The sequence below is a fragment of the Pipra filicauda genome, unplaced genomic scaffold (assembly GCF_003945595.2).
Source record: "Pipra filicauda isolate LSUMZ 115617 unplaced genomic scaffold, ASM394559v2 scaffold508_size1329835_pilon, whole genome shotgun sequence".
Lineage (NCBI taxonomy): Eukaryota > Metazoa > Chordata > Aves > Passeriformes > Pipridae > Pipra > Pipra filicauda.
The window spans coordinates 906867-923241 of NW_024104652.1; the positions used below are offsets into that span (position 1 = coordinate 906867).

Below are 16375 nucleotides of genomic sequence, written 5' to 3' on the forward strand. Positions count from 1 at the left end.
ACCTCCCCTGTCTCAGTTTAATGCCATTTCCTTTTGTCCTCACACTGGTCATCAAAAGAAGAAGATTTAGAAGGTTAAAAGGTGCCTGGTTCTGGGCTCCTCAGGACAAGAGATATGGAGCTCCTGAAGTAAGTCCAGTGAAGGAGGACTGTGGAGATGATGAGGGTACTGGAGCACCTCGTGTGAGGACAGGCTGAGGGAGCTGGGGCAGTTCAGATTCGAGGAGACTGAGGGGGATCTTATCAATGTATAGAAGTGTTTGAAGGGAGGGTGCAAATAAAATGGCATGGAGGTGTGCCAGGAGAGGTTTAGGTTGGATCTCAGGAGAAGGTTCTTCCCCCAGAGGGTGGTTGGCACTGACCAGGCTCCCCAGGGCAGTGGGCACGGCCCCAAGGCTGCCAGAGCTCAAGGAGGGCTTGGACAACGCTCTCAGGGACAAGGTGGGATTGTTGGAGTGTCCTGGGCAGGGCCAGGGGTTGGAGTGGATGATCCTTGTGGGTCCCTTCCAACTCAAGATATTCTGTGGTTCTAAGAGGATGGACCAGGCTCTGCTTGGTGGTGCTCAGCAATAAGATGAGAAGCAACAGGCAGAAAGTAGAATACAAGAAGTTCCACTCGAATATGAGGAAGAACTTCTTTCCTGTGTGGTGACCAAGCACTGGCCAGGCTGCCCAGAGAGGGTGTGAAGTCTCCTTCCCTGGAGATATTCAAAACCTGCCTGGACACAATCCCAAGTGACGTGTTCTGGGGGACCCTGCTTGGGTAGGGGGGTTGGACTAGATGACCTTCAGTGGTCCATTCCAACCTGAACCACTCCATGATTCTGTGAAAGGCTCACAAGAAGCACTGAATATTTTCCATATAAAAGTGAAAAATAGGAATGCAATTTCAATTGAGGGCAGGGTGTCCTCGATAGGAAGATGAAGTGCATTCACTACCTGTCAAGATTTTTACACTTTAATCAGTTTCATACTTTCGCAATGGAAGAAACTACTTTTCATAGTTGCCAAACTGTGCTTTTTCCTATTAAAGCTTTGTCTGATAAATTTGCAGATACTACTTGAAATGCCTGCAAATTCCATGGGAAGAGAAGTGGCAGATGCCCCATCCCTGGAAGTGTTCAAGGCCAGGTTGGACAGGGCTTGGAGCAACCTGGGATAGTGGGAGGTGTCCCTGCCCATGGCAGGGGTTTGGAACTCCATGGCCTTTAGAGGTCCCTTCCAACCCAAATTATTCCATGATTCTATGATTTTCATGCTGGATAAAGAACAAAAGACACAAGCACGGATCATACATTAATGTATTTTTTTGCATCCATTATAAATAATGTGTAAGTTGGTTCATCTCTCGGTTTTACACGATGTTCTAAGGACAATATATTACACCAGAACAAAACGAACTCGATAGAAAAAAATATATATACATTTGTTTTCATTTATACAGAAGTCAGTCATCATGAAATGACACCAAATGGGAGACTGAACAGGTAAATGATGGAAATCCTGAGAGACAGGGGTGGTATTTGCTGAAAGTAAACAAAAGGATTTTACTTGATAGATCCCTGTCCCCTGCTCTACCTAACTCATAATCTGGCTAAAATCAAATATGTTACAACCCTTCTTTTTTTTCCAACCAGAATTCAAATAATTCAATTTTCCTTGTATTTAAGTACTACCTGGAGAATGTGCCACAATGTGGACTTTTAAATCATTCTAAACTGACGAGCAGCACTTCAACTGTGTGATATTTAGTACACATAAATTTAACCTGGGGACCGTGCCCTTCCAAAACCCCCAACCTGAAATGTCTATGTGCCTTTATTTTCACAGTGATTCATAAAGCAACAGTTGAAAACACTTAAACCACCTTCTGGTAATAAAGTAGTTCATATGTGACATGGCAAGACCTGTTGTATGAACGAGGCCTAAAAATTCAGTGACTTTTGACTGCTACAACATTAAATACTTTGGTTTTTGCCTATACTGCATAGGAGACACATTCATGCACAAAACACCATTAATGCTTTAATAATTTACACGTTTATATGGTTATTTTCAGTAGCCTGGACTTTGTAAAAAGAGCTGCTTCTCTTCTGAGCTGACACAATGAGAACCAAGAAGCAACACAGACACCCGTAAGCAGCACTGCCTTTCTCTGGGATCCCTCCATTTGGGAAGAGATTGTCCTGAATTATCCTGGAGCAACGAACCCAGCACAGCAGAGAAAGGCTCTAAAATGTGTAATGGCAAAAGGCACTTCTGAGAATTAATTCACACAAATACACCAGTGGAAGTGGGAGTTTTGCCTCAAAAATATTCACCAGTAGGACGTTTTCCTCCTCCTCTCTCCTCTGCTTAGGTGGGTTTTTTTTCTGAATGTAAATGAAATAAATGCAGAGCAAGGTAGGATAGGGGAGAAAGGGAGAAGCCAAAAGGCCCTTTTCTCTGTTTCTCCCTTCTATTCCAACACCTGGGCTCCCTTTTTGGTGCTGTGCTCTTGCAATGTCTGTATTTTTGCTTTGGAAAAGCCTGGTAACTACCAGGAGATTAAAAGAATTAGTTAAGCAGTGGAGCCTTTAAAACTGAGTCATGTGAAATGAATTGCACAACGACTTAAGTGAAATATTCTCTCTCTTCAGACCTTGGTCACAGACAGAAGTAAACCAAGGTCAAGGTACGAACTAGTGTTAAAATAATTAGTACTAAATTAGTGCTAGCTAATAGTATTTTCCCAAATAGCAGTTCTGGACCTCATTTCCTTTGTTTCCTGGAAGTATTTTGGAGCTTTGCTAATTCCCACAGCATGGGCCTGGTTTTTAGGGGTGTGCTCAGTTCCCACCTTGCAAACACACAGAGATTTATTGTAACTGAGACCACTTGGTGATTTAACATTAAAAGAAATAAGATCTCACTACTTCAGCTTTTTAAAACCTCAGATTTACATCAATTTGCCACGATTCCAATTTGGGAAGATATTTTTGCAGCCTCCGAAAAACCAGTAAATCCTTGTTTTTCAGATGACTTGGAGAAATCCCCACTCCTGGCATTTAGGAAAGCACAGCAGTGAAATGATTTATAAGGACTGTGTGATGCTGCAACATGATGTTCTTCCATGATTATATTTCCATTTCCAGTATGTTGCCTGCAATGGAGGAGGAGGAGAAGGTCCATCAACCCTCCAAAATTAAGAAGTAACCCCATAGACACAGAGAGCATCCTCTACAGCCACATGCTAACCAGTACCAAGTAAATACTCCTTTTCCAGAGGTTCCTCCACGGCTTGCAGGCAGTGTTATCCCAGTTTCTGGGGGACTCCTGGCTCATGACAGAATTATCACCTTGCTAGTGGTCTCTGAGACAAAACACCTCTCCCTCTGTGTTCTCAACCATCTATTTAAAGAGGTCTAGTTTCAAGTATTGCCAGCGTGGCCCCTGTCACCAGTTTGATTTACAGTGTTTAGTGGTGTCTTACTGGTCTGGCTTGAAGGTGTTCCCAAAAAAACTTGCATTCTCCCAGCCTCCCCCCCTGATCCAACAGGAGGGATCCCCTCTCATTCCAAACCTTGATGCTCCTCTGTTGGTTAAGGAGGACTAAGGTAATACTCACCCAGATACAATTTGGTTTATCCTGCTTTTCCTAACACGTATTTATCTTCCTCTACTAACATTTATATCCACATTTACAACGCTGAAGGAAGTTAATTTAGGCTGTTATTCCCTGAGTTCTTTGTATTCACATTGAATATGTCTCTTCACACAATTAATTACAATTAATCACAGACTTGAATTCTGTACTAGGATCTACCACAAATCATCCCTCAGGTCAAAACAAACGCTGCATTCACGGCAAAGCTCCGTGTTTGTGAGGATTCCAACGCCAGGATTCCACTGACAAAATCATCCAAGTGCCCCTTTTCATTCTTCTGCCAGCTGTTTAATAAACATACTGCACTGCTCTACTGAATTTACAAATTATATATAATAATTTACAGAATTATACAAACAAAACTCCCATCTTCGCTTCCGTTGAGCGACTCTTCCTGTGTTTAATATAACTTACTTCCACATACAAAAAAATTAAGGCCTCTACGATTTATAAGTTGTCTGGCAGCTTAAAAAAAATCAAAAATAGAAATAGTCTTTATTTGCCAGCTGGGAAATTTCTTCACATGAAATACTTTTACACTTAGTTGGAGGCAGCAGTCCAGTTATATATTTTAAATAAACCTTTTTTTTCTGAGCTCTGCACAGAAAAAGCTATGAAGAATAACTCAGAAGCCTATTGCATAATTTCTTTAGAAAGACCAGAATCAGTTTGTAGGACACAGACCATCCCAGGAAAGTCTTGCCTTCAATAACATTTATACTGACATTTATATTTCAGCTGACTGGTCAGTTGAAGCCTGAGCTATCAGCATTTCTAGGTTTGGAGCATGAAGTATTGTAGAAAGCCAAAAATATTTTAAAGCTCTGAATTCAGTGATGTAAATTTGCTTTTAGGCCTTGGCTTCAATGTGGATTCCGGGAATGATAACTCATGCTCCAAAACCTAGAAATACTGACAGGTCAGCCTTCCACAAACTGAGCCAGTACAGGAAATTCAGAATTTAGATTTTACATGAAACCCGAGGCAGCAAAACAAGTTAACCTAGAAAACACACGGGTTTGGTTCTTTTACGTAGCGAACGTTACTTTTAGGCAAAACTTAGCAGAAAGACAATCTGGGAACAAACAAAGCTCTCATTTGGCAGTGCCCAGTTTGGGAATTTAGCTCTGTGCTCTCCTTGTTAACCAAAATTCATCCATTAAAAACAAAAAAAAAAAAAGAAAAGGCAACGCAGTGAGAAGCTGAACCATCAGCTTCATTTCAGTAAAGTGCTCGGGCCCGGGACACCCGGAGTGGCTCCACTACGACCTGACCTCGGACGCTGAGCTGAAGGAAGGGGATGCCAAGTTCCTCACTATCCTGTTGAGGTTGGCAATTTTTTCTTCCAGCAGATAGTTCTTCCTCTCCGCGGATTTCTGCCGCTGCTCCGTCGCCTCCAGAGCCTTGAGGAGCTGCGCGTTCTCCACGTAGAGATCCTTGACCATCGCGTCCGCTTTGGTGTTCTTGGAGAGCTGGGGTGGGAACGGGACACAGTTAACTCACCAGGCTAAAAATAATAAAAAAAAAAAAAAACCAAAACAAACCACCCTAACGTTTAAAATAAAATTTAAATTTTTAAATTAAATTTAGGTTAAAATTTAAAATAAAACCAGCAGGCGGACGTGTTGGTTGTAACTCGAACATCAAAGGAAAAACCCACCCGTTCATCTTATCACCATCTTGGTTAAAAAACCTGGAGCCTTCAGACTGAATATTCTGAATATTTTGAGACTGGAAAAGCCTATTCAAGGAGATGATAAAGGGCTTCAAGTGCTTCATAACATTTGTCCTCCACAGATAAATCCAGGTCGCAAGAGAAACCAGAAGCCCGGTGATCCCGCAGAGACACTTCCAAAAACCAAAACCCCCCAACCCCACACCAAACAAGGTGTATTTGGAGCAGGAGGCATCAAAGAAATCAGTAATTGTACAATAATCCTCTCTGAACTCTTCATCAAGTTCTTTTTCCTCCTTTTTTAAGCAAACTTTTCCAGTTAGGGATCCTTGGCTGGAATTTGTTTCCTGAGTTAGGAAATCATTGAGTGGTGGACTCCCAAACTCCTCATTTGGAGTTTTAGGAATTTTTGGGCTCAAAAGCATTAAAACAAAAATCACTCTAAACTTCACTCTAAGCAATGACTTGGCAGCTTTTGCCCACTTGGCTGTTTCCAGAAGGAATGGGGATGACTTGAGGAAGACGAGGAATACTCACTTGTTCTTTCAGCTGATTTACTTTATCTTGGAGAAGCCTCTTCACAAGCCTTAGTTTCTGTTCAACATCCATCATACGCTCTTCCATCATTTTTAGAAGCTGCTCGTGACCCCCCTGGAAAGCAACATTTATGTGACAATCAGTTAAAAATCAGTTCACATTCACCAGACTATTTTTTTTCCCCTTGTTTATATATAAGAAAATACCTGGCACGCCACACTTCTGAGTGTTTTGGAGTCAAAATTAATAAATAAAAAAAAAAATGAATAAATCCTTCATGGAAGAAAAGTGCTATGGCAACACTTAAAGGACATTTGCAGCATCGCACTTGTTTTCCAAGCCAAAGTTACACTTGGAATTACCAAGATCTAAGAAAAACTGATACAAAATTCAGTCTCAACCCCGAGAGTCAGATCTGGATAATTTCCTTTTCTTGTTCTTTGGTGCTGCCGAAGTTCTGTTGAATGTGGGAAACAAAATGCCAAGTAAAATCTTAATAGTTTTAGGAAATAATTAATGTTAAAGTCGTAAGGGCATGTCTGACAGTGTAACTCTCCCACTCCAAAGACTCCTTGAAATTGAGTAATATGTTAAAAAAGTAGGATGCTCCTATACTAAACTTGATTTTTTTGTCTTTTTTGATTAATTGTTGATAAATAATGTTTCCATACATTAGCCCTAACCAGGTTTTCCTCTTTTTCTTCAGTGGGGTGACAGTCTAATTAAAAGCCCAGTAGCTGTGCCATGGGAGTTACACCAACACTTGAGTGAGGTTTTCCCAAATAAATGAGAAACAGCAGGAGTTACAAACAAGCCTTCTTGTATTTGGGAACTTTAGACATGGAGTCTTTATTTTAATGCCAGTTTTTTTTACTCGAATTCTAGGAATTAACCTGGGAAGATCAACTCTGAGAAAGCACCGACCTCCCCAAAACCAAACACCTTCAAACCCAAAACCATCACGGGGGGGAAGATAAATGAAAAACTGAGGGAGGAATGTTTCAGGTGGGTAACTCCTCATCTAAACCCCCAGATCCCCCTGGGGGGTTGATTGAAGCCCCCTCAACATTTGATTTGCTGTGACACCCAAAACTCTTTAAATCTGTGCATGGGGTTCCATGATAATTCATTTTTGTGAAAAAAGTTACACTGGAGTCATACAGAAAAGAGTTTCACAGTGTGGCTGGACTGGATATTTTTCTAGATTAAAAAAATAAGCAGGACCTTAAAGGATTTTCTAGCCAAGTTATCATGAGTTATCCTTTGTAATTTGATTGGAATTCAAAACCCTGGCTCATTATCCCACTTCTTAATGGTTGCAGGAGCCTTGAGTGAGTAGTTACGTGGAAATGAAGAATTACAGTGGTCTCAATACCTGTGACCCCTATTTTTTGGCTCAAAGTGGACTTGAGAATGTTCTCACTTTATATTATTCCATGTTTAATGGGGAAAAAAAAAAACCAGCTCAAGCAGTAGCTTTAAGATCATTAAAAACAGGAGCAAGAAGACCTTGGCAACCATGAAATAGTTCATGGCTATCAACTAGAAAATCATAGACCTGGAAGAGGTGTTTTGCAGACCTATTAAAGCATTAAAATTCTAATTTAATCAAGCAATTTGAGACAAAATAAAGACTACTAAGGAATGTTATCCAAGAAACGAGTGTGTTAATAGTTTTCCCTTTTCTGGCACTGCCCTTTTACCTTAAGGCCACACAGAATATGTCCATGTACTATTGGAAATTCTTTACTTAAAATTTATAGGTACATCTGCTAAAGAAAAGCTGACTATCTGTGCTTAAAAACATCCCCACTACAAATCTCCCTCCCAGAAATCCCGGTGTGACAATCCTCAGAGTCAAACATTTCATCTAAAATGTGTTAATTCTTGTTCAGGAAGTTGAAATTATTGATGCTACGAAGACAAGAGACGTCGTGTTTAAAAAAAATTTTTATTTTTCATTTACATCCGGGAAAAAAAAAAAAAAAAAGTCATCTTCCCCTGTTAAAAAGTTTATACATCTTATACAAAAATGCAGTATAAATACCCCCAGATTTTTCTTCAAATCTCATATAAAATTAGTAGCATTTGGGAAAAATAGGCTCTTTCCTCGCTGAACACGCTGCACATTTTAAATAACATAAATAAAAAGCATTTGTGTGACAAATTTAAAAAAAAAAAAAAGCTGTTTTTCCGAGCTTTCACAGAATAGCTTCTAGACAAATAAATAGGAGAGGGAAAACAAAAAATAATACCGTGGAGACTCTTTTTTTTTTTTTTTTTATGAATAAGCTTTTTTTTTTTTTTTTAAGGAAAAAAAAAAAAAAAGCACAGAATAATTTGATCCTCAAGTTTCTCAGCTTATGCCAGTTCATGGGTTTTTTTTTTGTGTGTGTGTGTGTTTATCATGGAAAGGGATCATAAAGCAGCCCAAGCTGTCAGAGGTGCCCGATCCTCCGGTAGGAATCTGCATGCACTGCTCGCTGCTCCGGTAGCAAGGCCTAGAGAAAGAAGGGAAGGGGGAATACTTCACCCTGATATCCACATTTTTTTTTTGTTTTTGTTTGTTTTCTGCACAATAAATAAGTAATACTTCAAGCAAAAAGACAAAAAAAAAAAAAACAAAAAAAAAAACCAACCAGGCAAGCGACGCAGGACGAACAAAAACGCACAAACAGAGAGGGAACATGCAGAATATCAGAATACCTGGTATTTATTGCTCTAAATATGAGTGTTAGCACCACACAGACCCAGCTGGGAGGTTCAGGGGGCATTTTCTAGGTTTAGGGGCTCTTGAAATGGCTCATCCAGGGTTTTTTAAAAGGTGGGTGGCGGTGATTATTTGCAATGAGCAAAGCGAAGTTTCTCACAGGAAATTATTTGCCACCATATATATATGAAATCTCATATATGATCTCTATATAATATACCCTACATTTTATACATATATAAAAAATATACCCTACTTTATATATATATGTATGTATAATATACCCTACTTTATATATATATGTATGTATAATATACCCTACTTTATATATATATGTATGTATAATATACCCTACTTTTTATATATATGTATGTATAATATACCCTACTTTTTATATATATATATGTATAATATACCCTACTTTTTATATATATATATGTATAATATACCCTACTTTTTATATATATATATGTATAATATACCCTACTTTTTATATATATATATGTATAATATACCCTACTTTTTATATATGTATGTATAATATACCCTACTTTATATATATGTATGTATAATATACCCTACTTTTTATATATGTATGTATAATATACCCTACTTTATATATATATGTATGTATAATATACCCTACTTTATATATATATGTATGTATAATATACCCTACTTTATATATATGTATAATATACCCTACTTTTTATATATATATATGTATAATATACCCTACTTTATATATATGTATGTATAATATACCCTACTTTATATATATCTATGTATAATATACCCTACTTTATATATATCTATGTATAATATACCCTACTTTATATATATCTATGTATAATATACCCTACTTTATATATATCTATGTATAATATACCCTACTTTATATATATCTATGTATAATATACCCTACTTTATATATATCTATGTATAATATACCCTACTTTATATATATATGTATAATATACTCTACTATATATATATAAATATAATATACCCTACTTTATATATATATAATGTACTCTACTTTATATATATGTATCTCATACCTTATATATATTTATCATACCTTATATCTCATACACTTTATATAAAAATATGAACTACATTTTATAGATATAAAATGTATACTACATTTTATAGATATAAAGCAAAATACATTTTATATCTATAAATTCCATATAGTTTATATCTATAAAAACAATATAATACATTTCTTATATATAAAATCTATACCATATATAAAATCTATATCATACATTTTATATATATATATTAAAAAATATATAATCTCATCTCCTCATACATTATATGAGTGTGCATATACCAAAAAATATCACAGGTTGCCAAACAGCATTTGTGAAAAAAATGTAGCCCAACTGACCTTTAAAAACCTTACATTTCTATTTTAAAACTGATTTTAAGTCTTGCCCTCAGAGTGAACAAGCAGCTGCTCAGGGGCCTTGTGGGTCCCTTCCAACTGTGATTCTGTGAAATTTGAAATAAAGACCTGAAAAAGGGGAAGTTGAGCAGCTCTAAGTACCCTGAACAAAAATATTGGTTGGTTCTAAGAGAACTTTGGGAAATATTGGGTCATTAACAGGCTCCCAAATGTAGTTTTTGAGCAAGGAATGTGAGGTAAAAAAAAATAAAATTACAGCATCAGACACAGCAGGAACAGTCACTTCAGAAGAGTCCAGAGAGGTCAACACAGTAAAAACAGCTCAGGAGTAATAATTTAATTTAATTTAGTGAAATTTCAACATATGACAGCAGCCTTTGGGGGAAAATAGTGACTGTAAAATGAACGAGAACACAGACCACCACAATCAAAAAGCAATGAAAACTGCAGAGCAGGATAAACACAAAATAATTCCATTAAAAAAAAAAAAAAAAAAAGGGGGGTGGGTGGGGGTAACTTTGGATACCTCAGGATCTAAGAAGGCTGCAAAATGCAAAGCAGCAGCAAAAAATTTTCCACAGAAAGCAGGGAGATGACCTGACCTTGTACTCACTGGTGGAAAGATGGTGGAGAGGGATTAGGATGCGAGTTTTTCAAGGTGCTAAAGGGGACATTAAAATGGACATAAACCCAACTGAGTGTTAAGCCTGGCAATCAGGATGGAGAAGAAAAGTCAACAGTGAGAATTAAAGCAGGAGGTGCTCACAGAAATGGCGAAGTTCAGACAAACAAAAACGATTTTTTGGCCTTTTTTATAACTGGAGGGTGCATGTTTTTAATAGCATTTTAGAAACTTTTCTAGCAAAGCCCATGGGGAAAAACCTGTAGGAAATGTTAGGAACCAAAATAGCCATTTACTACAAGAAAAAAAAAAGAAAAAAACCTGAAGAATTAAGTGTATTAAGTGCACTGACAGCAAATATTTGCAAAGCCTCCCTGCAAGTATTTTTAAATTCATGGAGCTTTCCAGAATTAAAGCTTTTCCAGGAAACGCAGAAGTGGATTTCTCTCTGGAACTCCAAGTTCCAGGATGTGACTGGTTTGCAGATTGTTTCTGCAAAAGCAAAAAAATCACAGTCTCATCCCTCCTAATGCCACACCAGCACATTCATCTGCAGCTGCCACTGCTGCAATGTGGCTTTTATTGATTCCTAAATTAAACTGCACGTTCCACCCTCCGTGGGATGGGACCAGGTCCATCAGCACCTCTGAAAAGGACATCAGATTACAGTCAATTTATTCCTATTTATCCCTATATTGTTTCCTTTTATGTTCCTTTATTGAAGGGACATTTTGATCTTATGCCTTTCTTTAAAAAGAACTTTCACTCCACATTTTGGAAACTTTGAGAACTGTTTACTGCATATATTGTCTCCAAAATACCTTTTTTTTCCAGGAATACCCTATTTACCATGTTCAGAGATTTTTGAGCTTCAAACTGCTGGTCTTATTATTATTTTTGAACTGTAACAACAACCTGAGTTTAAAATGTAAGAGGTGTTTTTTTTTTTCTAACAGATTAATAAACAGTTAATTGTATTTTATCCAATTAATCTATTTATCTAATCTAAATATAAATCTAATCTAGATAAATATCTAATCTAAATACATCCAATCTAATACAAATATTTAGTATTTTATCTAAGGTATTTAGAGCTTTATCTTTTCCAATGAGATAAAGCTGTATTATTATTTTAAGATGAAGTTATAATATTATTTAAAGACCTATGGCCTGTGCCAAAGCTTTAGAGATTTAGAAATTCATTAACTCTTTGAAAAAAAAGGATAATTTAGCAAGCTCAGTCCAAAGCTTAATTTTTATATGGGAGATGCAAACTTTTCTATCTGTTGCCTATAGTTCAATTATAATAAATAATTCAACAATAAAAACTATAATAGTTTTACAAGCTAAAAAAAAAAATAAAAATCAAAATACCACTAAAAGTAACTGTGCCCAGTGTGGGCAGTGGATGTAATTAATGTTCCTTGGAATTGGTTTTCCTCAGAAATGCCAACATGGAAGTTTCTCTGTAACATTAACGACATTCTCCAAACAAATGTCTTGTTTTATGGGCAAATCATGAAGATTTGACCTTATAAAAAAAGGACTCATTTGTTCATATTCTGCTCCATTACAACCGACAGAATTCCAGGTGACAAAACCAGCCCAAACTGGGATTTTATGGGACGGATCTGGTGTGGTGTATTGTTAAAAATAACAGTTCCAGACATGGACATTAAATAAACAAAAAAAACCCTAAAAAACACAGAAAGGATCAGAAGGAGAAAAGCCAGTTGAACGTGGATGGGAGTGGTTTGGGTTCCAAAAAGATGGAGAGCACTTCAGAACTAAGCTGTGGCTCGGGCTAAAGATCCCAAACAACCTCCCTTTTGTACAGACTTCGGACGGAATGAGTTCTCATTTTCACTTTTGAACTGGCATAAACGGAGAAGGGATCTCATCAGAACCGGGGAGGGGGGGAAAAAAAAAAAAAGAAAAACCCAAGACAAGTGGGTTATCCTTTAAAAGTTGAAAGCCCTGGATCAACGGGAGCTCTGCTTTACCTGCTGCACGTTCGTGTCCGAGGGTCGGCTCTCGAGCTCTTCCTGGAGACGTTGACTCCTCCTCTCTGCCTGGAGCAGCTGGTGTTGGAGCTGCAGGAACTGTTCCTTGGGCACCACGGCACAGCCTTGCTGCTGGAGCTCCCAGGAACGCGGGCTCTGGCTACGCATCCCGCTGGAGCTGGAGTGGAGCATCTGGAGAAGAGGGGATGAAAAACCAAACCGTAAATCCCCCCTGGGCACGGCCGGACCTTCCAGAGGTGGTCCAGACATTGGGCTGCTTCTCAGATTTCTTGTGGGCAACAGAAACAAGCCTCAACTCAGCAAGAGAAGCTCCACAGACAACTTTTTCCAAGGGGAAAAAAAGATGCAGCTACATGCAGTTCTAAGGGAATTTGAGCTTTGATCCACCATTTCAGACCTGAAGGATAAACAAATCCACCGAATTTCTGGTGAAACCTGTCAAGGTTTAGTTTAGGTGAGCTTTAATTTAGTCCTTCTTAATTTTCCATTTTTATTTTAACCTCCATCTCAGCAGTTCTTCTAAAAATAGCACCTGTTTACAAATAAAAGCACTGAAGTTGTGCTGGTTATTTCTAGTCTTTAATTTAGGATGGAGAGAGAATATTCTCCAAGCACAACAAATTTTCAGGGCCATTTATGATGACTTCAGCAATTTGATTCCATTAAATTCAAAATTCAATATTTAAACCCCTATGGATCTTTCCATATTGTTCACTACTAACTGTAGAAGTATTGAGAGCTAAGGAAATAATAATTCTCCACAGGAAATAATTTAGATTTTTTTTTTTTTTAGACTAAAGTAAAACCCAGGTAAGTAACTCACAGTTGTAAGAGTTTATAATACTAAAGAATTCCAGACCTGCACAGTAAAAATAACTGATGTTTCAGCTTGAATTTGTATAACATCAATAATTTCTTCCCCAGCTGATAAATTCTCACTTGTTGTCCCAAAACCGTTACTCTGTTCCCTTAGGAAAAGGTGGGTAAGATTATCTTAGTAGTTTTAATTTCCCTTTCACAAGTGGTTTTAATTTCCTTTCACTCATGGTAAAATTAAGCCTCAATTTGAAGTCATATTTCAATTTCAATTCATCTATAACTATATTTTACAATAGTGCAGCTCTTCTGTTACCACCTCTAGATCTCTGCTGGCCCAGGTAAACAGAAAATAGGTTTATAGGTACTTTAAAATAAAACTATTTGTATTTTTAAGTTATCTGGGGGGGTGGTTCTCTTGAATCAACTTGTCTGGAAAGGAGCTGTTCTTATCCTGACGATATAAACAGTGAAAATAATGAGCTTTTTGTGGAATTTCTTTAGGGGTTCCTGTCCTGCTGTGAAGCACACGAGCATCTAATGAAGAAACAGTCAATCAGTGTTAACAGCATCTTAAAAAACAAATACCAGGGAAACAATAATGAAAACAATATAGTCCTGCTGTGTTTATCTGTGGGGGGAAAAAAAAAAATAAAATGGAGCAATAATGAACTTGCTAAACTATTGGGATGATGCCAAGTGGGATCACAGAGCAGTTAATTTAGGGATACATTGGACAGTCTGGTGGAAAAGCATGCAAGTACCAGAGGTAAGTATGCAAACACCTTCAAACCTCACAGTCAATGGGTTAGTAGGCAGCCACTTTTCATTTTTTCCCACTTTCAAATTTAACTATTTTTTACTTCAGCTGGGTTATTTCTCTCCATTTTTCAGGCGGCGCCTTTAGGAATTTTCAGCTTCTGGGGGCACAGAATCAAATTGCACAGACAGTCCAAGTGCAAAATCAACATTGAAATGAATAGTGGCTCCTTTATTTAAAAAGATGCATGGGATAAAAGGAAAAACCCATTAAAAAAAAAAACAAAAAAAAAAAGAAATGTTTTCTCCATGCTGTGGCAGTACATCAAAAATCATTGCTCTACCTTCGCACACTATTTCAGAAAGAGAACTGCACCCTTCTCTGCTACTTCCAACCACTGAGTTCTAGCCAGGTTAGCCATGAACAAAAGGAGAACAGGCACAAAAGAGAGAGTTAGAAGGCACAAAATGTTACATACACACACCTGCCTGGAAAACATTAAGAGGAGGAACAAAATCCCACGTGCTTGAAATACACATTTTTAAGCAGAAAACTCAATTCCCTGCTTGGTGCTTATACTGAAGGGTTTAACAGTGCTTGGCATTTCCCCAAAGCTTAATTAAGGCTATATAAATAAAAGCACAGGGAATATAAACAGTCTTTTCATTAACTTGTCAAAATCTCGTACTCACTAATCAAGTTTTCACAGTTTTATAACCAATTACATCGTATATTCAGCATAATGTTTCCTACTTGCTGCCTTGATGAAAAAACATGAAGTCTTTTAATGAAGTGTTGTAAAAGCCTCATCTGGAAGATGCTTTGATTTATAGCAAAAGCCAAAATTGTGGTTCTTTTTTTTTTTTAATATTATGTTATAAACTCAAAGCCAGGACATCAACTGAGAGACAACTCAGAGGTCTGGGCTGACCTTAAGGCTCACACTAAACACAGTTAAGCTCTGCCCATTCCAAGGACTCCTCAGAGTTATACAATTTTAATATCCAGCACAATTTGCAGCCTTTGGAAGAATCTCAACTGAAAATTTCAAGGCATGAGTGGAAACAACAATTAAATGCATAAATTGCTGATTTATCACAATAATATAACAAGGCTTAAATTCAGCAAATCACTCCCACAGTAAATAAGAACAGGTTTCCACATTAAGAGCAGCATCACACAAACATTAGTCAGGAAATCTGAGGTGACACGTTTTAGGAAGGAAGAGGGAAGTGTTTGCCTTGCCTCAAAAGCACAGAAACAAGTTTCTTTGCTATTTGCTTTTACATCTGAAGCCTTATGTGAATTATGATAAGCCACAACATTTGTCACACTCACATCTTGGTCATGAAAGATGAAGTTAAATATTAGGAGAGATTAGTTCTTCCAGTTTGTTTTCTCTGTTCCTACACATCCAGAAGCTGTTTTAAAACAAATCCCCAGGCAGAGTGAGACAGGGATAAAGCCCCACAGTCAACACTGATTGAGAAGTACCTCCATTAACTGATCATCCAGCTTGACTTGCTTTTTCCTTAGCCCTTCATTTTCTGAGCTGGTTTCCAGTTCACGTTCCAGAGAATTCATCTGACTGATCTATAGGAGACAAGAGAAGTTTCCTTAGAGAAGTAGCAGTTGGTCATTTCATCTGTGTTTTTAATTTTTTCTCCCCAATACTCAAGTCATGAACCATTAAAGACAACTCAAGACTAAAAAAACAGGACTATCTGGACAAATGTCATGCTTTTCCACAAGTGAATGTCACCCTGCAGATGCACAGGGCACAGTCAGCTCCTTGGGACAGGGCTTTGTTTTTTTTTTTTTAAGAGACAAAAAAAGCACAAAACTGGGAGGAAAAGAACGAAGTTACAGCTTGTCACTTCACCACCCAAAACTAACCTTCCTGTTTGCAGAAGACAACTCCTTCTGCAGCTGCTCACACTCTCTCTTCAGGCTCAGTTTCTCCTGCTCTATGGCTTTGACAATGCCTGACTGGCTTTGATGCTTTTGGTGCTTTAGGGAAAGGATTGTAGATTCCAGCTGTCGGATCTAAAGAGAAGAGCAAACGTGGAAAGATGTTGCAGGTGATCCAAAAAAATCTATTTGCATCTACTTCACCTACAGTGCTGAGCAGCAATTGATTTTGGATTCACAGAGTCCCAGAATGATTGGGTT

The 16375-nt window shown here is 37.7% G+C and overlaps 1 protein-coding gene across 2 annotated transcripts in view; it reads right to left on the reverse strand.

Moving 5' to 3' along the window:
* Nucleotides 1-1282: 1282 nt before the first annotated feature.
* NIN (ninein) overlaps nt 1283-16375 on the reverse strand; it is a 60978-nt gene continuing 45885 nt past the window's right edge. The window contains exons 26-30 of one of the 2 annotated variants that reach the window (XM_027744423.2): nt 16100-16249; nt 15698-15796; nt 12607-12798; nt 5858-5971; nt 1283-5117 (exon numbers count right to left, since the gene is read on the reverse strand). In XM_027744423.2, the coding sequence (XP_027600224.2) occupies nt 4908-5117; nt 5858-5971; nt 12607-12798; nt 15698-15796; nt 16100-16249 (765 nt within the window). In that variant the 3' untranslated portion in view covers nt 1283-4907. The remainder of the gene's footprint in view (nt 5118-5857; nt 5972-12606; nt 12799-15697; nt 15797-16099; nt 16250-16375) is intronic. The other variant, XM_027744430.2, reaches the window with a different exon arrangement.